This window comes from Notamacropus eugenii, chromosome 5, assembly GCF_028372415.1.
Source record: "Notamacropus eugenii isolate mMacEug1 chromosome 5, mMacEug1.pri_v2, whole genome shotgun sequence".
NCBI lineage: Eukaryota > Metazoa > Chordata > Mammalia > Diprotodontia > Macropodidae > Notamacropus > Notamacropus eugenii.
In genome coordinates this window covers 418,616,280-418,639,542 of record NC_092876.1, presented here as the reverse complement: position 1 = coordinate 418,639,542, position 23,263 = coordinate 418,616,280, and the positions used below count along the sequence as shown (strand labels likewise).

At 36.1% G+C, this 23,263-nt stretch overlaps 1 protein-coding gene across 3 annotated transcripts in view; it reads left to right on the top strand.

Moving 5' to 3' along the window:
* The window catches only part of DOP1B (DOP1 leucine zipper like protein B), a 133,186-nt gene that overhangs the window by 29,970 nt on the left and 79,953 nt on the right, over positions 1-23,263 (top strand). For 2 of the 3 annotated variants that reach the window (XM_072614918.1, XM_072614919.1), the window contains 8 exons: positions 1,131-1,229; positions 3,211-3,334; positions 5,281-5,390; positions 6,223-6,337; positions 9,605-9,725; positions 12,383-12,502; positions 14,691-14,796; positions 15,370-15,561. In XM_072614918.1, coding sequence (XP_072471019.1) covers positions 1,131-1,229; positions 3,211-3,334; positions 5,281-5,390; positions 6,223-6,337; positions 9,605-9,725; positions 12,383-12,502; positions 14,691-14,796; positions 15,370-15,561 — 987 coding nt within the window. The remainder of the gene's footprint in view (positions 1-1,130; positions 1,230-3,210; positions 3,335-5,280; positions 5,391-6,222; positions 6,338-9,604; positions 9,726-12,382; positions 12,503-14,690; positions 14,797-15,369; positions 15,562-23,263) is intronic. The other variant, XM_072614920.1, reaches the window with a different exon arrangement.

Genomic DNA, 23,263 nt, shown 5'->3' with positions numbered 1-23,263 from the left:
TACAAACAGCCCTCCATGGTGGCAGATCTTTTCAGAAGTAGCCAAAAGAGCCACATTTAGTGAATAAAGTATGTGATAAAGCTGGGTATTACCCATTTTGGTATTATTGGGAGTGCATCATAACTATTAAGTCTTGAAACCATTTCTCTTCTGTGACTTATGAACTGGTTCTGAAAGCAGTTCCAGAGAAACTTTAATTTTTTCAGAATTTCTCACAAACAGGCAACACTGTTGCAATAATTCCTACTACTTGTTTTAAAAATCAGTCTTGTGGCTTTAAAGTTTTTTGAACTTTTGAGAAATTTTTGAACTGTTTGAGAAATTATTGTTAAATTCTTATTGATAATTCATTTTATATAATATTCTAGAGAGTCAGTGTGACATGGTGGATAAAGCCTTGGGCTCAGGAAGATCTGGGCTGAAGTTCTATTACTGATGTATATTATCTTTGTGACCCTGGACAAGTTACTTAACCACTCAGTGTCTCAGAAAAGCCTGTAAGATAACAAATCATTGGCTAATCACCTATTTCCTTTGGTAGCAGGGAGTTTCAACACTTAAGAATTTCCCGTATCAGTGAAAGCACTGGTCGAAACCAAATATACGTTTGTGTATTTTTATACTGCTTTGCATTTTCCTCATGACCCTGTGAAGTAGGCAGCACAAGTATTTTTTCCCTACTGTATGACAGTGGGCGAATCACTTAATTTTTCACTGCTCCCAGGAAATTGTCAGGGCAGCTGTTCACCTACTTGATAGAGGGAGTTTTACCAGGAGTTCTCCATACTGGAGAGAAACATAGGTCATGTTCCTCTACCAGTAATATTCCATATTGTTCTTGGGAGGAGCAGGGAGGCTGTGTTCTCTTCTGTTTGTCAGAAGCAAGGATGGGATCAAAATCAGACATCCCCCCCCCCCATTTCAAAATGCTCTTAGGTAACAAGGGATGGACTGAGTCATGTGGCAGGTGCCTTTTTTTCTTGACAGAGTACAAAGGGTAAGGTATCCAAAAAGAGTGAAAAGACAAATGTCAAATGAGCAATTCAGTCCCAGATAAAACAAAACAGCTCAAAAATATAATTAAAATGTCTTAAAGGTATAAATTTAATATGGCATTTTATCATCGACAGGTAAAATCTTTGTGTGCATCCTTATTGGATTCTAACGTTCTGGTACAGAGAAACAATTTGGAAATAGTCCTTTTCTTTTTCCCATTTTACACGTGCCTGGTAAGTTATTTGGTTTGCTCTAGAGCATTCCCCACCCCACCCCCACCCCGGAAATGTAAAGAATGATCAATTTCAAACAGTGCTTGTAACTCTGCTTAACTAAAGAGAGTTGGACTACTAAATAGTTAACTACTTATGCTCTGAAGCAGACCAGCAGAAACTTCCATTTTACAAGAGATGAAGATTCCAAAGCAAATATTGAATGTGAAATTGTGTTTTATGGTATTTGGAACTGCCCAGTAATGTCTAGTAAAGGATCCAAATGAATTAATGAATTTGTACAAGATTGAAGACCATAGAAAATATAAAAACTTTACATATATATAAAATATATGTTTATATATATATTTATTATATTTATTTATAAGCTAGATTGGGAAAGCAAATTATCTTTTTCCGGTGATCTACCCTGTCTCCATACTCTTTCATATTCTCCCAGCATGTGACCTCTGCCTTACTTTATCTCTTCAGTCTTGTCCCTTTAGTTAAGAACTTAACCAATCCTGGAATTTGTCAACCTTTTGTCCACAACCTGTCAGTCCTCAACCCTGTTTAACATCTATTGTCTGGTTTTTTCTCTCCTCTTCCTGAGTTGTTGAGTGTGTTCTGCTGCAAGTCTATGTTACCTGTCCTCCCCTAGGTTATGACTTGTGCACAGCAGTCGTTTTGGGTTTTTTCCCCCCAATCTATTACAGCTTTTGCAGTGATGTTCTGAACCTTCTCACCATTCAAGACCACTGTTACTTCTTTAACCTCCTACTTTGCAGAGAGAAATGAGGACATCTATCATGAGGGCCATCATCGCTTCTATTCCATACCTCAAAACCCTTCTACAACTCATCACCTATCCTCTTCCTTTGCTTGTCTCTGAGGAAGAGAGCCTTCTCCTTACCAAAGCTAACTTCCTCATTTGCTTCCCTTCATCTCATCTCTTCCAGTAGGTTGCCCAACCATCTACTCCCTCTGCCCTCTTTATCCTCTTACTACCTAGGGCTACCATTTTGCCATTCTTTAAAATCACATTCACATCTCTCATTCTTAAAAAAAAAATCTTTACCTGACTCTTATCCCCTCAAGGTATCATCTACCTTTTTGTCACTAAATTCTAAAAAAGAGTTCTGTATATATTCTGACAGTGCTTACTCATCATCCAGTTATTTCTCAGACCTTCCAATATAATATGACTTCTGACCTATTATCATCTTGAAACCGCCTTTCTTGCTGGCCATGTTACTATTTGCCTGTGATCTCTGCTACCAGGGAGGGTGATCTGTGGATCTTTTGAGTGGAGAAGTTCTAAACTTCAGTGGGGTCAACTGACTGGGTATCCACACTAAGTACAAAGCTAATATGGTGAGCTCATGGTAAGGGTGAAGAGTGTGTCATAGTCATAGTAGTAGTAGCAGTGGCAGCTAGAATTTACATAGCGCCTCCGTCTCAGAAGTCTTAGCTTCTGTTTATCAATCAGGTCAGATTCCTCTGTGAAGCCTTCCCGAATTCATTCAGTTTTTAGTATTTTCTCCTTATAATTACCTTGTATTTATTGATCTGTGTCTATTTTAGTTCCCCAGTCAGGAGTTGTTTCATTTTTGTCTTTATACTTCTGTTACCTAACAGTTCTTTACATATTAGTAAGGTTATTGTGAAGATCAAAAGAGATATTTGTGAAATGCTTAGCACATAGTAAGTGCTAAATAAATGCTTTTTTTTCTTTGTCCTTTCTTCCCATTAAGACATTGAATGATGCCTTAAAAACAGAGTAGAATAGATTTCTCTGTCTGGAAGGGACTTGAGCTTCAGGACCACTAAGGTCCCTTCCAATACTGAAGCACTGATTTAAAATATTGCTTCTGAGAAATGGCTTTAAATGTAAAATTTTAGAAATAAAGTTTTCGATATTTTGCTGATAATTGTATTCAGAGAGATAGTGAGTTTGTTTTTTTCAATTATCTACAGAAAAGTTTTCTTTTTTTTCTGTTAGGACTCCAATAAAAGTGCCATTCCACTGCTCAGATCGGATATTGTTCGAATACTTTCAGCTGCTACCCAGACTTTGTTGAGAAGAGATATGTCTCTTAACAGAAGATTTTATGCATGGTTGCTAGGTACTGACTGAATAATATACAATAATTTTTTTATTTAAAAATTGAAGTGTGCTGTTTCTAGTTCAGAATTTAATTAAATCCATGGATGCTGATGAGATCACCAAGTGAAGCAGTATAGAGGGAGAAGAGAAGAGGACCCAAGACAGAACCCTAAGGGACACCTATGGTTAGAAGGCATGAACTAGAGGAGCATCTAGCAAAGGAGACAGAGAAGGAATAATCAGATACGTTAAGGAAAACCAGGAGAGAATGGTGTTCCAAAACCGTAGAGAGAAGGGAATGAGGAGGAGAGAGGGAATTTAAGAGAGTGAGGATTGAGAAGAGGCCACAGGATTTGGCCCTAACAGATCATTAATAACTTTGGAGAGAGCATTAATAACATTTGGAGAGAGGAAATTGGAAGCCAGATTGTAAGGAGATAAGAAGAAAGTGAGAAGGAAAAAAAGTGGAGGCATCTATTATAGATGGTGTTATGTTAATGAAACAGGAAGATCTTCCCCATCCATTAATAAGCCTATGTACCCACCTGTGATATATCCTAAATAGAACCCACTTGGGGAGGAACTTGCTTAGAGAGAATCTTGCTTAGGGGAGGCTTGCTTGTAGGAAGACTTTCATACCTTTTGGAACTAAGCTTACTAGGCAGTGAGTCACAAGGGTTGTGATGCCTTCTGGCTCTGAGAAATGTATATATATTCTGAGCTGGTATTTTGCTTTGGGGGTTCACTAATAAGAAGGATCTTTTGATTTCCTGGTCTGAGTAGCCATATGTTCAGAGCCTCCTGGATGTAGCCTTAGTCCACAATAATGTGTAACATTCGGATAGGATAGGTCATAGTGTGTGGGTGGAGTTTTGGGGTGAGTGTCCAATGTGAATTGATAGGTATATAGAGAGCTTCCAGTGTGGAAACTCTGTTCACCATGGCAAATCATCAACTCATTTATAATTTATGATCTTTAGAAAGTTTTCTGGGACTCCAAGAAATTAAATACTTTGCTCACAGTTACACAGTTAATATCGTCAGAGGCAGAGCTTGAATGTAAGTCTTCTGTATCCACTACAGTACATTGTCGCCCCATAGATATCTAGTAATGATTGCTTTCTGGACTCCACAAGTATAGGATGTGGGTGAATATTCGTTGGTTGGCATTTCACCTATTGCAGGGTAGCAATAGCAGTTTCTGACATTTTGCAAATTTTCGTATTATTTTCCAAACAATAATTCAGAAAACAGCAAATAGGACATCACGTTTTGTTCCCACTCTAAGCTGAAAGGCAGCCAATCTGTCTTAGATCTTGGTATCTATTCTAGGTGATATTCTTTGGAAATATTGTTCCATTACACACACACACACGCACGCGCACATGCACACACATACACACACACAAAGAAGAGGTTATTGTTGTTCTGTTGTGTGCTGACTCTTCATGACCCCATGGTCCATAACACATTAATACAGTCCTTGGGGTTTTCTTTTGCCATTTCCTTCTCCACTAGATTAAGGCAAACAGGTTAAGTGACTTGCTCAGGGTCACACAACTCCTAAGTGTACGAACACTCAAAGAACAGTATTTTTATTATGCCTAACTGCTAATTGAATGGGGACTAGGGAACATACCTGCTTTATATAGAAGTTCTTATTAACAGAATCAAGTGTGTCCATGTCTGTGCAAAAAACAGGCATAGATAGTTGAGGCAGATTAAAAGGCTTTTCTTCTACTTAACCATGGTTTGTTACTGTTATCAGTTTGCAGTCAGTGAAAGAGTAACATGAGACTCCAACCCTACTGCTTCATTCTCATTTTCTGGGTTTCTAGGATAAGTTGCATTACAAGATAATAAAAGATGGGAATCTTGCCCCACATTATATGATATAATCTTTCTTACTTTATATGTTTTTTGTTAAATATCTTTCTGAATCAATGTTTTTTATTTCATTTGTAGGCTCAGATATCAAAGGAAATACTCTTGTGCCTCAATTGAACATCTCAGCATCTTATGAAGACCAATCTGCCTATTTCTTTGAAAAATACTCAAAAGACCTCTTAATTGAGGTAGGGGGATCACTTCTGCCCAGATTCAGAGCTATTTGTTCTGAGCTATCAGCAGGCTTACTTTACTGAGTCTCAGCAAAATGTGTGTTCTGTCCATATGTCCAGCTCTTCCTGAGCCCTCATCTGCTAGCGCCCTCTCTCCTAAATTTCTATTATATATTTAATTACTTTGTGTTATACATATACACTTATTAATGTTATATTTATGTTCTTGTATTTTATATGTACTTATTGTCTCTCCCAGTAGAATGTAAGCTTGTTGCAAGTAGGGATTATTTCATACTTTGTACTTGCATTTGAAACACCTGGCACAGTACCTGGCATATAGTAGGTAATAAATATTTGTTGCCTGCCAGCCTTGTAGGCAAACCTTGATGTCTGTACTTATAGACCCCAACTTGTTTGCTATGTCCACAGGACTATGTCTGAAATATCTTGTATTCCATCTGGTAGTAATTTACAACACTCAAAATGACCTAAAAATAATGGAAGGGGAGGGGAAAGGAATAAGCATTTATATAGTGCCCACGTTGTATCAGATACTGTATGCTGGCTGCTTTTTACAAATACCTCATTTGATCCTCACAATAATCTGCAAGGTAGGTGCCGTTGTCATCTCCATTTTACAGTTGAGGAAACTAAAGCAAACAGAGGTAAGTGATTTGCCTAGGGTCACACAACTATTAAGTGTCTGAGACCAAATATGAACTCAGGTCTTCCTGACTCTATGTGCCACATAGCTGCCTCAAAAAAAAAAAAAAAGAAAAGAAATTCTTTTAAACTTTCACAATATTGGTATGAAGTATTCTAACATGCCATTTTTTAAAATTAGGCATTGATGGAAATTTTGCATCAGAAGTTCACTAGCTCTGAATTTGAAGAAAGTCACCAGGCTTACCTGAAGCCTTTCCGTATCTTGGTTAGTCTCCTTGACAAGCCTGAAATAGGTAATATGGTAAAAAGTATTTTAATGTTAAAATTGTGTTGAAAATAGTTTCATTTTTCTTTGATTCAGAGGTGCTTCAGGATCATTGTTATGAACTTTAGCTGTCATCAGAGTGATGAGTGTTATCTTTTGATTTTTCATCTTATGAATTTATGATATATTATCATATGTATTTCACTTACTGAAATCATAGAAATAAAATGTCGATTTTATTTCCAAACCAGTTGCGTTGCATGATGTCTTGTTACCACAGCTTAAGAATCTATGTTCAGTTGCTGATGTCCAGAAATTTGATTTTTAAGCAGACAATATGTGAACCTTATTTCCCAAGTCCATTTCTTTTGGACTTCTTAATTTTTTTAGAAGAAAAATTCAGTATTCTACTTGGTTGGCACAAACCTGTCAGAAATTAATTTATTAAGTATCTAGATCTTAGCTTAGGAAGAGACAGAAAAATTGAAAATAACATGCTTTTGAAAATCTCTCTAACAACTATTTCTACTTAAAATTTTGTAATCAGGAGAGAAAAGCAAAATTTGGCTGTCAAGATTAAACAAAAGCACAAAGTTTAAATTTGAAATTTTGAGTAACTTAAAACAATCATAACTTCCACAGTGCACTATGGAGAATCATCTTTCGAAACCAATTCAATTGGCAAAAGGTAGAGAAAGAGAGATACTGCTCTTAATTTGATTTATAGGAGTTTCTGTCTTTGTCCAGTGCGGCTGGTGAAACATGAAATGCTTGAGGAAACAAAAGTTTGAGCTTCTAAGAATATTGATTACTTAAACAATGCATGCCAATTGCCCAACAAATCAGTCACCTTTCTCAGCTTTGGCATTGGACTCCAGATACAGAGAGAGATAGACTTTTATACATTAAAGCCAAATCATTAAATAAGACCAATGAACTTTCCAAGCTGCACTTCCCTGAACTCAAAAAAAAAGAGATGTTCTATTTCCCCCCTGCCCAAGTGTATTCAGTCAGCGGGACATAGAAAACAATAACTAATTGACTGAATAACTTTATTTTCAAGTCAATCATATTGCATGAGAAAGGTTTCCAGTCAAAGCAACTGGAAACAATGACTGTTTGATCAGTATGGGGCCAGTTTTCAGATAAGACATGAGTTGCTTGAGATGTGCACTTGTGCAAAAACCCCTTGCATCAGTCTTTGGATCTGACTAGGTTTCTGGTCAGCATATACAGGTCCTTAGTTAATGGTTTCTAAGCAGCAGGTAGAAGTAATTCAGCTTCCCAGCCATGCAGGGCTAGGTTCAAACAATACAGCAAAAGTTGTCTCATAATTTCCACAACTGAATAAAGTTTTTTCCCCAAGACAGAAGTTGGACTAGACCCATAATTGGATAGAAAGGGAACTGAGCTAGCTCCAGAATCAAGTCACAAGATAGAGTCAATATGGTTCATTCAATTCCCACAATTAACCGCTTACTGTCCCAATCCCCTCAATATTTTCACCAGTCACCACCCTAAATCTGTCTCCTTAGAGATCAGAGTTCCTCCCTGAACTTTGACTTTGCTTCCCTTTAGAAATTAGTTAGGTCTTTGATAAAGATGTTATGGATCTCATCTCAGATTAGGAAACTGTCTCCCCCTGGAATTTGATTGAGCACTGACATGGTTTATTTCATTCAGATGGCTCCGAAAAAGACTTCAGACAGAAATAATATTATTTCTTAATATGTTCCTTAGAGAGAGAAAAGATATGGTAGGAAAGCCCTTAGCATATTTACATATCTTGCTAGCATATCCACTGACGTAATATATATATTTACTTAAGTGTCATTAAATCTTTGGTAACATTTAAACCTCCTTTCTTCTCTGCCAGGATCTCTCACTTATTGATACTTTCTTGTCAAGTATTCACAATGTTTTTCAACAGTCATTAGTAAACTGCTTATAATCACTGAATCTGGAAAACGGAAGAAAACCTGAATTCTCAGCTTGAAGAATTAATTCTCTAATTCAAGTATAGTATAAGACTCTTAAAACTGGGACCTAAGTATCATTTTATGAAGGTGAAAATTCCCATGAGAATTGGGGGTTTTGTTTGCTTCTTAAGAAAGATTTTTCTCTTATTTGCCAATTTTTCAGAACTCATCAATAAACCTTAAATAAGCCTAAATGAAATTAGATATTTGCATAAGTAAACTTTATTTGAAGATACCAAGATATATAGATTCAGTGTTAAGCAAAAGGAAGATGTAAATAAAGCATCTGGTCTTCAAAACCCCATTCCACTGCTCCTTAATAGTAACTGTACTCTAAAACTGTACACGGTGAAGCTTTTCTCCCCCTATTCACATTGTTGATCTCTGATGGCCAAAGCAGATTTTCCTTTCGCTTCATGTTGCCTATAACACTGATGAGTAATCATGATTTAGTCTAGCAAAGGAGAAAATGAATGAATGTTCCTGAGAACACACAATCATGTGTTTTACTCATTAGTAAACCTTGGGTAGTGTGTGATTTCTAGACCACTGCTCTCTAGACCATTTCAACCTGGGACAACCTGAATTAAAGATAATCATGAACTGTTCCCTCTATGTGGTGCTGAGGTACCATATGGTATAAGTCTTGGAGAAATATGAAAACATTGGAAAACTTAGTGGAAGTATTCCACAACTTAGCATATAATTAAAATATTGTTTCCTTCATGTGGAAGGAAGTATCTCTGTCTTTCTGTAGAGAAAACAAAAAGGATGAGACCTTGTTTTTTCAGTCTGTGTGTTTTGATTATTTCTGTAGATGTATTTTAAGTATGTATTTACCTCTCTGAGAATTTTCGTTTTCATCCTGTTTGCTGGCCATTTTTTTAGATTGTATGTTTAGATTGTATGTCTGATGGTTTGGGAGTTGAGAAATAATCCTGCTAATGAGTATGTCTTTTATGCTGTCTTAATTATATGTTATTGGGGTTGTCATCATAAGGGTCTGTTTTATGTCTGTTACCATTTGATCAAGATCATCCAGAATGAGAAGTTGTCATATAAATACATATTCATAAGAAGTAATGCCGGTAATTAAGCAATTTAAGAATATATCAATAATTCATGTTCTCTCCTTTCTAAACCAATTTTCCCCCACCATTTAAAATATTTTAAAGAGAAATATGTACAGAGTTTGCATGTCACAGAACTACTCTCTTCACACAAATAACAGTGTGTTTGTGAATGTCTAACTTTATGAGTATGAAATCAGACTAACTTCTGTTAGCTTTATGGATTGACCTTTTTTTCCATTGCAGGACCGCAGGTTGTTGGGGATTTATTTCTTGAAGTCATCAGAGCCTTATACTCTTACTGTAGAGATGCTCTTGGAATTGAGTTTAAGCTTAGCTACACTCAAAGTGGAAATTTACTTACGAGGTATGATAGTGAGGAGTTTTCCTTTCATTGTCCTTTCCATAGTTATATTTAAAGTTGGAAGAGAGCCTTAGAAGCTTTCTAGTCCAACTCCTTCATAGGATAAAGAGGTACAATGACTTGCCTAAGGTTACACTAGGGTATGAACAAAAGTCTTCTGGTTTCAAAGCACAATACGCTTTTGACTACTTTCTCCTTTGGTGAAAACCTTTTCCCCTTTATATTGCAGGATTTTCAGGGTAGCTAGGTAGTGCAGTGGATAGAGTGCTGGGTCTAGCATCAGGAAGACCTGAGTTCAAATATGTTCTCAGACTCTTATTAGCTGTGTGACCCTGAATAAGTCACTTAACCCTGTTTGGCTCAGTTTCCTCATCTGTAAAATGAGCTGGGGAAGGAAATGGCAAACCATTCCAGTATATTTGCCAAAAAATACCCTAAATGGGTTCATGAAGAATCAGACATGACTGAAAAAATGACCAGACAACAAATTTTCTCTTTAGGGTAGCTAGGTGGTTTGGTGTCATGAAGACCTGAGTTCACATCTGTCCTCAGACACTTACTAGCTGTGTGACTTAGGGTAAGTCACTTAACCTCTGTTTGCCTCAATCCACTGGAAAAGGAAATGGCAAACCCCTCTAGAATCTTTGCCAAGAAAACCCCATGGACAATATTGGCATGCTATGGTCCACAGAGTCACAAAGAGTCAGACATGACTGAATGAGAAAGTAACAAAACTTTTCTCTCTACTTCCCTTCTAAAAAAATCGCATTTGCTCAGATAAACTATGTTAGGCTATTCTAAAAGTCTACATTATTGAATACTTACTGTAGGAAAATCTTATAGGGAATTAGAGAGGACACAGAGGATCTGGCAAAGTTGTTTCAATTATATTGTAGGACTAATATTGTTTATGACCAAATATAACAACTAAAAGTGGTCATATATCACTCCAGGGAGTGAGGATACACACATACACATACACACACACAAACACATATACATATTTATACACACACATATATAGATACACACATATATATTTATATCACTTATATGTAAATCTCATATATATATATATACATATATATATATATGAAAGAGAGAGAGAGAGGAGTGAAGAAAGTTGGGGAAGAAAAAGAGATTCTAAAGTAAATACAAGCACCTAGCTGCCTAATTAATACTCCTAACATAGGTCTGACTGTCACATCCCTACCCAAAAATTTGTAGTGGAAAACTATCGTCTCTAGACAATAAAACTCCCTAGCTTGGCCCTTAAAGCTTAATAAGTGCTTGTTAATTTAAAGCCCTCCAAAAAATGTCTCCTATCTAATTTTCCAGTCATTTCATATTACTCACCTTTATACACTCTATATTTCAGCCACACTACCCAGCGAGCTGTTCTCTGAGCATCTGCCAGCTCTTTGTTTGGAACTCTTCTCAGATTTCTCTCTTAGAGTCTCCAACTTTCCTTCAAGGTCCAGTAATTTAGCTCTTTATGTGTATGTTGTTTCTCCTCAGCAAACTACAAGCTGGTATGAGGACAGCTATATTTTAATTTTAATCTTTGATTCCCCAAGCATGATCAGAGTCCCTATGGCTTTGTAAAAACTAGACATTTTGCTTAGTTGAATAATAGCTAGTATTTGTAGTTTAAGGTTTGCAAAGTGCCTTACGAATATTATCTCATTTTATCTTCACAACAACCCCAGTGGGAAGTATGTACTATTATCATTCCCATTTTACCTAGGTGCTTAGGAGACCTAGGAACAAAGAAGTTAAGAGACTTATCCAGGGTCCTGATATATAGAGCTAGGTGTTGATAATCCTAAAAGGAAGTGGGTAATTTTTTTTCAGTTAAATAAATATTTATTAAGTCTCTACCTTGCACAAGGCACTGTGAGAAGTGCGTCGTTCAAAAATGAAATTTTGAAAGAGAACAACAGTCACTGTTTAGGCAGGGTTGTGTGTGATGATAGACTTAAAGATAGAAAATAAGTTGTTTTCAAGAAATGAGTAATAAATTTATTTAGTTATGTATAGTGTTCAAAAATTTCTAACCAGTTTTTTTAAGGGAAAACAAACTCTTTCTTCTTGAACGTTAACATCCTTTTCCTTCAATGAGAGTTGGCATTTGAGTTAAATTATATTAATTTTCTTCAACTCTAGGAGACCTTCTAACTGATTATGAATGTACTGAGAGCTTTTATTTTGTCAATGAGTGCTCTTCAGTCACTGAAGTAATACTTAGGATGACTTCAATCTAATTCTTAGAGGTTGTGGAAGATGGTTAATTCACATGTAACCTAAGTGTTGAAAAAATTCCCCTTTTGAAAATTTTCTCCATGAGGACTTTGATAAATTTGCCTTCCTCAGAAATCACCGTCTTGGGTTTTTAAAGAATCAAAAATTATAAAAATAATAAAGGGATTTGTAGAATAACACAATTTCAGGTCTAGAATGTTCTCTTAATTTAAACCATTTCTTTCTTTAAAAAATAAATATTGCTGTCTTTTGTTTTTTTAATATCAACACATTTTCCTTAGTAATCCCTCTCCCTCCATGAGCCCTCCCAGAGAGGAACCCAGCATAACAAATGACATTTTTAAAAGATAATAAATTGACTTTTTTCACAGTTATATTCCTTTTTTTTTTCTTCACAGTGCAATAAAAGAAAACAAATATGCCTCTGAAATTGTTAAAACTGTGAATTTTCTAATTACTTCCTTAAGTACAGATTTCATCTGGGATTATATGACCCGGTGTTTTGAAGACTGCTTTAGGTAATTATAAAGTTTAGTATAAAAGGATATTTAAGAGAAATGAACCATATAAGAACTTTCTTGGGTGGTTAGAAGGATCAGATTATAAATGCTTCAGGCTCTGACTGTGACCTATGTTAAATTTTCATAACCTAACTACTGAAAGAGGAAATAAAATGTTAGTGTTTGTCACACAAAGAATGAAGTCGAAGAAAGTAATGTATTTAAATATCAAGTAATTTGTATAAAAACAGCAGCTTCTGATCTTTAGATTCAAAGAAACTAATTAAACTAAAAATCCATCCTGTTTGGGGGATAGTCTTTCTTTACTTCGTGATGCTAAAGTTGCTTTATATCCTAAGAGTGTAATTTACAAAAATTTGCTGTGCATTTTCTAGATATATCACTCTGCTCAATTTCTATGTTGACAATGCTCTTTGGGACTTGATTTTATTAGAGAAGATAAGTCTGTAGAATAGAATATGACCTTTTAAATTTTAAATCATGAAACTGAATCAAGTTAGAAGAGTGATAGGATCAAAGAAAGCAAGGTTGCTCACCCCGATCTGCCTTCCCCCCCAAAAAGCAACAAATGAAAAAATCCCACAGAAATAACTAAAAAAAATATAAGAAAGCAAAAAAAAAAAAATCCCACAAATTTTTAAATCAACAAAGAAAAATAAGTAATCATTTTAAAAGGCTATCAAACAACTGAATTGACTAAAATACAAGGATTAATGGAGATAGAAAAGAGAACAAAGTTGAATTCAAAATAAAGTATTAAAGATACAAAGAAGGATATTTAACTTGTTTAAATATTATTTAAAAAGAATATATTTATTCTTTTTATTTAAAAAGAATATATTGATCTAAAATAGAAATATATCTAAGTGAAGAGGTGCAAGGTCACCAAAATGTTGGGGTGCAAGGTGTGTGTGTGTCGTGGTATTGTCTTGAAAGAATTCACTCAGGCTGTCTCCAAGTAAAGTAAAGGCATTTATTCTGGATGACACAGGAAGAGGATCCTCCTTAAGGGAAGTCACAGCTAGCCAGGAGAAGCTAGGGATTCTTATAGAGAAAAACCTACTGTGGGCAGGGAGATGAGATAATCAGATAAGGTAAGGTAAGATAAGATAATCAGGGACAGGAAAGTAAGGTAAACAGGGGTACTTAGGCAAGGGGCAGAAGCTCAGAATTTTGTGCATATCTAGGCATTTAGATCATTATTCCCTTGTACAGCCTTGGGTGGAGGTCCCCCAGTTAGTGTTGGGTATTTCATTGACCAGCCTATTTGAATCTCATCTCATTGACCAGTCCACTTGAATCTCATTATCTCATTGACCAATCTATTTGCCTTGGGCAGAGGGTCTCCTGTTTTTCTCATCATAATAATTCTGTATCCAAACTCATCAGAATGAAGATTTTAGTAGTCTCAGTTTCAGGTTAGGACACTATTTTATTTCTGTGTCAAAATTGCAATGTCATCTTTCCAAGATGAATTCATAGGTGGTACTTTATATTCCAGGATATTTGATAGCAGGGAAATTACTAAATTTGTATCTGGTTCTGGGACAAGTCAGATGTACCTAGTGCTTCATTGAACTTGAAAAGAACTCTGGGTTTGGGAATCAAAAGACCCAAGTTTCAGTCATAGTTCTAACATAGTAACTCATTATGTGACTTTACTCTGGGTCTGTTTTCTCCTCTACAAAACTGAGGGGGATTGGATTAAATTATTTCTAATGGTCCCTTCTACCTCCAACCTTTATGAATCTATTCTGTGGGACTTTCACATTGTTTTAAGAAAAGCATTGAATTTCATTGTAGGAAGGGTATAACTCTGTGAAAGACAGATTATGCCTGTCTTAATCAAATTTTTTTTATTGAAACTGTAGGATTCTAAGTAACAAATAATTTATAGAGTTAAAATGAAAATTGGATCTAAGATTTGAAAGAGTATTTCTAGGATCTGAATTTGTCAAGTTGACATTCTGCTTGGCTTGCCTTATTGCCAGTGCTAGTCTTGTTCCTCTTAAACTCCTTAGTTTTAGTTTCTAATGAATGGTTGGCCATTCCTTAAGATCTATGTTGTTAGAATCACAGAAGTTATTGCTACACTTGAAGTTAATATGAAGATTAAGTGTTTTAAAGTCTTGAGATACTAATGATCATACCTGAAAAAAAATGATTTTCCCTTTTTTTGTGGCAGAAGCAGATCCATGGAAGTAAGCCATCCCTTTACAAAAAACAGCACTTCTCCCACAGTTTCAGAACTTTGCATGTTGCTTGTGTTCCTCCTTGATGTAATTCCATTGGTAAGAGAGACAAACTTTTAAATAGATTATTCAGGGCTTGCTGTTATCTTTTCAATTCTCTTTAGAGCAACAGGCCAGCTTATTTGAAAAAAAAATCGTGTGCAATATAGAAATTCATGGACTCATCTTTTTTCCTTGTATGTGAAAAGTAGATATAGATAACTTGTTGTGTAAATCTATCTTATAACTTTTGAGTCAATTTTAAATGTGTTTTCCTGAAATTAAACAAAATTGAACATCATCCCAGTAATGTAGTGTTTGCAAAGTCCTGCTTTGTGAGTAAAGAAAACAAAATAGACACATTTTCTAATTCACACATTATAATTGTGTAATTTTTCATAAATGAAAGTTGTCACATGTTCCTCTCTTTGTGGGGAAAGAAAAAGGAAAAGAATGATTAAATAAGTGACCAAGTAAAATATCAGTTGAATTATTCAAGAAAGAAAAGAAATAAATTTATCTTTTATTCTTCTTACTAAATTTGGAATTAATGTGAAGTTTATTCAGATTAGTAAAAATTAGTTTATCTGAGATGACATTTTGAAGTATATCCCTCTCCTCTTTTAAAAATAGGAACTTTATTCTGAGGTACAAACCCAGTATCTCCCACAGATGCTCAGTTACATGGTGCAGTACCTTTATGAGGAACTGGAATTTTTAACCTTACCCGAACTTGCCCATACCTTAAAAACTTGCTTCAAAGTGCTTAACAAGGTGCAAATGCCTCCATCCTACTTGGATATTGAGACACCCAGTGAAAATATGGTATGTACTTGAAAAACTCAATGAATTGTTGCATATTATAAGTGTTTTCTGCTTTACATGTATCACAAATAACTAAAATTTCTGCTAGAAACAAAGAACTATTTCCCTGGTGCCTACATCTTTCCTGAAAGATTATGCTATGCTAATGACATGAATTTTGGCATCACTAGAAATGTTTAAGACATTCACTATTGCTGTGTATGTATATGTAGACTACAATACCTTCTTATTTAAAATGTGTTGTTCCTTTAGTTTTTCCCTTTAACTTTTATAATGTCTAGACTGAGTAGTAAAAGGAATGAGTAAGGAAAATTGAGGATCCTTATTCCTTGGTATGACCCTCAAATTTTTTCCTTTTCAAAACAACTTTTTTGTTATATTTTCATTGGGGTTATTAAATAGTTTTCTAAGACACATTTTATTTTGGTTTTGTTAAATTTGGGCTTGCCAATTATGGCAGGTTTATTGACTTCATATCTAGGAATTCTAAAAATTTCTTTTATAATAGTATTAATTTTTTTTAAAAAATATGTATGTCCTTCAATGGATGTGCTTTGTATTGTGGACATCTTGGCAATCTGGTGAAACCTACAGATCCTTTCTCAGAATAATTTTTTAACTGCATAAAATAAACTGTAAGATTACAAAGGAAGCCGATTATATTGAAACACAGTTACCAAAATATTTTCTAAGTTCCTAAATTCTAGTTTAAGAACACTTAATGGAAAAAAATGTAATCATTATTGTCTCCACTTCATAAGAAAACTGAAGCTAAGTTGTGACTTCACAGAATCTAAAAGTTGGAGGGGGTTATCAGAGGCTATCCAATTCATGTCTGCACAAGAATCTTCTCTCCAGTAGGCTCACACAACCTGATCCCTCGTGCCTTACTTGATCACTGTTTGAGCCCTGATTGGCTCAGAATGAATGTAAATTGCAATTGTTTCTATTTCAGCCAGAAATCCTGAGGGTCTTTCCCTCTCAGATTGAATATTTTACTTATTTATTAATTTTTGACCAGGTAAAGAGGCCATTATTTGCCTCAGTTTTTAAACCTTAATCACTGAATGAGTGTTGCCTCAGTCAGACTGAAACCTGTTAAAGGCCTTAGCTTGAAAAGACCAGAGTCATCCCCCACTGCATCCTGGGTCATCCATCTCAAGTTGTCTTGATCTTTATCTGGCCACTAGACCCAGATGGCTCCAGAGGAGAAAGTGAGACTTGTGACTTTGCACAGCCCTCCCTCACTTAAATCCTATTCACTTGCATGTAATGGCATCATCTCCCTGCTGTCATGGTCCTCTCTGAGAAGGAAGGGTGAACAACAACTCCATTATGTATTTATGTGTATGTGTGCATATATTGTACACACATATATAAATGTACATTAGTACTATTTAAAATACATTAGATGTATACATATAAAAATAGAATATATTTGTATGTATGAGTTGTATATTTATATATACATATACATAGGCACATACCTACAACTATGGGTCAAATCATGATATCCAGGGAGAAAGAGTATTAAAAGGAGATAGACAGGATCTCTCTTTTCATTTGTACTGACAACTGAGAACGTTGTGATGCTTCTATACTCCTAGACTAGGAGAGAAAAAAATAAATAATCACTTGGAAATTTATTTTTAGATTTATATTTTTCCATTCAAATGGTGTGGTAGGGGGTGTGGATTCAGAATAGCATGTCATTCCTTAATTTCAGTTAATTAGTACAAAAAAGCTTGCAAAAAATGTTTAAATCTTTAACAAATTTCACTTCAGCTTTTGGAGAATGATACATGATTGTTTTTTAGATGAACTTTTTCATTCAAGAAAAGTTCAGGGCACCTTGGCATCCTTCCTTACACATGACCTTTCACCTTCAGTTAAGTTGGTCAAAACGCAGGTTTTTCTTAGCAAAATGTACCACACTTTGACGTTGGATTTTGTTTTAGACACCAAGATAATTTGTATGACCACCTCAAAACCAAAAAAAAAAAAAAGAAAGACAATTGTACCCAAGCTTTGTCATGCTTTTAATAGAATAAGTACAGAACTATATTTGTTATCCTCTGAGAAAGAGGGATGACGAATTTTTATAAGTTTTATTCTGGAGCATATGATTGGATTATCTTTCTATTGATAATTCAGACAATAATAATTTGTGTCTCATTTGGAGGTTTGTTTAAAAAAATCATGCAAAAGAAAGAAAACTAGAAATAAAGATATATATAAAATATATATTTATATAAATAAAGTGTGTGTGAATGAGTGTGAGCAAAGTGAGTTTGGGAGTTGGACCAATTATCCAGATAATTCCTTCCAAAAACTGGCTTTTTGAGGGAAAGGTGTCTTTAAAATTTGAATTATCTGAATCCTATATGCACTAATTGAATTCCAGAAATTTTCAACCCTTTAACTTCACGTTGCCTCTCTTTGTGTATGAATGTCTATGATGTCCATGTATGTGTATTTTGAAGGGGCTTAGGGGAAAACAGAGTCTGATGATGATTTTACTGTCCCTACGAGGAAACTCCCTCAATCAATGTCGAGTGACAACTGCTTAGCAATTTATGGTCTTAGAGTTTCCTGGGGCATTTGAGAACCTTAGTGACATGCCTAGTGTTATACATGGCCAGTATATGTTAGAGTCAGGACTTGCTGATTTTGAGGCAAGTTCTTTACTATGTCATGCTACCTCAGAACATGTGCTATTATGCAATGAAATCCCTTCTCATAATTTTGTGTAATATATTCTTAGATCCTTCAAAAATCTATCAAACAAAATTCATGAGTTGCTAGAGCTGAGGTCAAATTATTACTCAGTGATGAATCTAAGTGATGAACCTCTCTGAATTGGGAGTGAGATGCCCTGAGTTAGAATATCTGTTCTGGCATTTCCTAGCTGTGTATCCTAAAATAAGCCGAGCCTCGCTTTCTTTTTCTATTAAATGACGGAGTTGGACTTAGGTAACCTTTAAGATACTTTCTAGTTCTAAAACTGTGATACCTGAGGGTGGGGCTGTTTTTCATTTTGCCTTCATATCTTCAGCATCCGCCACACTGTCTTACCCATAATACATGCTTATTAAACGTTTTTGTAATTGTAATGGGTTCATATTATAATCATGTATTATAATCGTTCAAGTACGCTTATCAAGAGGGAGACCAAGTATTACATGTAGGCTTTGAAAAATTATTCAGTCTAATTTTTTTTCTCATAGATTTATAGATTGCATGATTTGGAAGGGCCTTTAAGAGATCCTTTGGTTCAGTCCTGCCCCTTAGGTAAAGCGATATTCTTGGTATACAGATTTAACAGCTAAGGGCCAAACAGATGAAAGTATTTGCCCAAAGCAAACAAACAGCTTTTTAGCAGCAGAGCCAGTGCTAGCACCCAGGACTTCTAGTATAAGGCTGTTTTCACTATCTCATGCCACCTCACCAATTTTATTGGATGAAATAAAATTTAAACATACAGTGAGCAGCTGGTAAATGGTTGATACTCTTGGACTAGTCAATCATTAAGAGACTCAAGTAAAAAACAGGAATATCAATAAATGGAAGAAAAGGGAGATAAAAGAAATGTGTGCCACCTGTAAGCATGTGGAAAAAGAATCCTTCAAATGAGATTACCCATTTTTAATTAATTTATTTATTGATCGCCTATAATGTACATCAGTTTGGGTTAACTTCCTGTAATCTTGAGAGACTTACCATGATAGAATTGGTCATTTGAATTTAAATCGTCTTTTCCTTTGAAAGCTGAATCATGTACAAAGAGTAAGATATTCTATTTGGGAGCAGTATCGATGTTAGACACCAAGCCAAGTACTTTAAACGTGAATCATGATTCCCATAGTAAGATTAATCTTGTACCTCATCAACTAACCAAATGTGTATTTTTCATGCTTTGTTAGACTTCCTAAAGGGTCATATTTTTTATACAAAGTAATAAGAACCAGGCTTTCTATTGTTAAAGCCAACTTCTATATTAAATTAAACCTATTTACCATGTGGGTAGTTTTATACCTCCCCCCGACCTTCGGTAAGCCTGTAGAGAGTTTAATGGGCAAAAGCTTTTTATTTTATATTATTCCTGTCAAGTAGAATCATGTGAGAGACTCTATTGTAAATCTTATGCAGAAAAGAGCTGTTACTGTAATAGCTGTAACTCCAAACTACCAGTTATAGTTAATACATATGAACCTTCTAAGTGAACAATTTTTAAGAAAACTTAAAATTCAGCTTTAGTTTTTAAAACCCAAGGGGTTAGCGCTCTTTCCTGAATGTTCTGAAATGGGCTCTGTTTTAACTGTACCCTAAGTCACTTTATAGTAATGACTATTTGTGTCACAGCTCCCTCTTCCTGGCCCCACCTGCCCCCATGGCTATTGTTAGCCTGATGGAAGAATAATAAGTTTTCCCTCAACTCTAATTAGAGTACCCCCACAATCTAATGGAAGGGTCAACACGTACACAACTGTGTATGTACAAAATATGTATAGGATATATGAGGATAGTTTTAGAGAGAAGACTAAGGTGGACTTGAGAAGACTTTGTGACCTCCAGACATGGAGGACAACCAGTGGAAATGCTCCAAAATGGGAAATGGAGTGTTTGGTGTTTGAGGAATAGCAAGGCGGCCAGTGTCTCAGGATTGTAGCATATATGGAGGGGAGGGAGAGATATTAGAGACTGGAAAGGTATGAAAGGGCAAGGTTTTGAAGGGCTCCAAAACCAAAACCAAAGAGAAGATTTTATTTTTGATCCTGGAGACAGGAAGGAGCTCCTGGAGTTTACTGGATGATGGTGATGGTTGGGGAGATGGACAGTGATATAGATGAATATATTAAGATGAGTTTGACAGCTCATTGGCAGATGAATCAGAATGGAAGACTCTTGAGGCAGGGAGACCAACCAGTAGGGCTACTGCACTAATCCAAAGGTCTTGCACCAGGATGATTGTCTTGTCAGAGAATGAAAGGAGGTATAAATGAGAGATGTTACAAAGGTGGAAATTATAACACTTGCATTGGAAACTCATCACTTTGATTGGAAATAGAGAGTGAGAGAAAGTAAAGAGATGAGGATGATATATAAGTTATGAGTCTACATAACTGTGAGAATAGTGATGTCCTTGACAATAATAGTGAAGTCAGAAATAAGAAAAGGTTTGGGAGAAAGAAAGAATTCCACTCTGGACATGTTGAGTCTAAGGTGTCTTTGATACCTACAGTTTGAGGCGTCAAATAGGCATTTGGAGATAAAAGATTGGTAGTTAGTGAAGAGATTACAGCTGGACGAGTAGATCTGAGAGTCATCTCAGATAGGAACTGGCCCTGTGATTTAACTGGTATAGGGAATTCCCAAGTGAGGACACTTCTTCTACCTGTGCAGATTGCTGCCTTCTCTGCAAATTATTACCTTTATAGAAGTGTCCAGATCATTGAGAAGTTAAGTGATTTGCCCAGAATCCCATATACAACCCATATGTGTCAGCATGAACACTGGAACCCAGATCTTCCTGGCTTTGAGACTTAGTCTGTAGCCCTTATGTAGCTTCTTGTGTATGAAATATGAAATGATGATACAAATTGATTAATAAATGCATCAAAGTAAAAAACCATTTTACAAGAAGCAAAATAATTTAAAATACAAAGTAACAAGGGAGAATTAAAACAGCATTAATAAGCAGAGTAGTTTAAATATAGTTAATTGAAGATGAATTGATAAGGAAAATAAAGTGGAAGAATAAGGCCAGAATGTAACAATTTTTTTAAAAAAATTAAAAGTTGGGACAAAGTATTCTTGGAAGATAAAGCAAGAAATTTTAGATTGATTGGAATCCAGAGGGACTATAAACAGGGAAAGAATAAGCTTCCACATCAGGTGAATAACAAGATGGTGGACTAGACATTTTCTTCCATTTCTATTACCTCTCAGATGTCTCCAAAACAGAAATTGTACATCAAAAAGAAAGCACTTTCAACTGTTTTCATGGTCTAAAACAACCAGATACCAAAAGAAGATTTAAAAAAATCCTTAACACAGGAACTGATGTTCACTGACACTGAGCTTACCCTGCAGCAAAGCTGTACTAGCATATTAAAGGAACTAACACAGGCTTATATCAAAGCCCATTCCTGGACCCTGTTCCTGCCTCCCTCTTTCCAGTGCCATGAAGACCCCTGCTACAGGCTGAAGAATTTTGCTCAGGTCCTGACAGCCAGCCTGGCCCTAGCTCTTCAGGAGCAAAAGCCTGCCAGGGACTGCAATCTGGAAGTGCCAGTGAAGCAAAGATCTGAACTGCCAGTGTGACGGGGACTAGAGGGGGAGGAAAATGGACTCTGAACTGCCAGTGCCAGGTCAGAAAACAGAGGGAGTGGGACAGATTATCAGGACAGGACATCTTGCATGTGGGCAGCTGTGCAATACTCCACCAAGCCTGAGGGAAAGAGCACAGCATCCAGCTGGAACCAATTCTGACCACCCAAAAGTCAAGTAGACCAGAGATCTAGGCTGGTAAACTGAATTGCTCAGTGTGGGAGGAAGCTGACCCTTTGAAATCAGCCCCCAAGCAAACCACAGTCAGAGGGGGGGAAAGTCAGAAGTGAGCAGTAAGGAAAATAGTAGGAGAGGGAAAAGTAGGAATAGATTCTCTGAAGACAGGATACCTAGAGACAATCCGAAAGGTCTCCCAGAAGAACACAACAGAAGAAAAAAAGACCCTTAATAATGAAGGAAATAATAGAAGAGAACTGTCTAGATCTTCCAAACATTGAAAATGAAATTCTAATTGAAATAATTCATAGATCACCTGAATTCATCAATAAACATTTACTAACCACCTACTATGTGCCAGGCATTGTACTTCACACTGGGGATATAAGAAACAGGTAAAAGACAATTCAGTATCATGGGGGAGACATGTAAAAATGTATATAAGGCAAGCTATATAGAAGATAAATAGGAAATGATTACTAGAGGGAAGGACATGGAATTAAGAGGAGTTGAGGAAGGAGGTAGGAGGTAAAATCTTAGTTGGGACTTAAAGAAGCCAGGGAAGTCGATAGTTGGAGTAGAAAGGAAGAGTATTCCAGACATGGGGGATAGCCAGAGATAATGCCTAAAATTGAAAGCGTATCACCTTCCAGGAACAGCCTGGAGGTCTGTCACTGAACTGAAGAGTATGTATTGAGGAGTAAAGGGTAAGAAGAGGAGGGGGCTAGGTTACAAAGGCTTTGAATGGCAAACAGAGCATTTTGTGTTTGCTCCTGGGTACAATAGGGAGCCCCCAAAGTTTACTGAACAGGGATGGATTACAAGATGGGACCTACATTATTGGAAAATATATGGCTGAAGAAAGGGTGAATTAGAGTAGGAAAGAGTCTGAAGGCAGGTAGTTCCACTAGCAAGCTATTTCAGTCATCAAGATGTGAGATGATGCTGGTGTGTACTAAGGTGGTGGCAGTGTCAGGAGAGAGGGGGGCATATTGGAGAGATGTTGCAAAAGAGAAATCAACAGATCTTGGCAATAGCTTGGATGTGGGAAGTGAGAGATAGTGGAGTCCAAAATGACACCTAGGTTGTGAGCCTAAGTGACTGGGAGGGTGGTGTTGACAGGCCACAGTAATAGGGAAGGTAGGAGTAAGAGGGTTTAGGGGGAAAGGTATGTTTTTAAAATTAAATGAGTTTA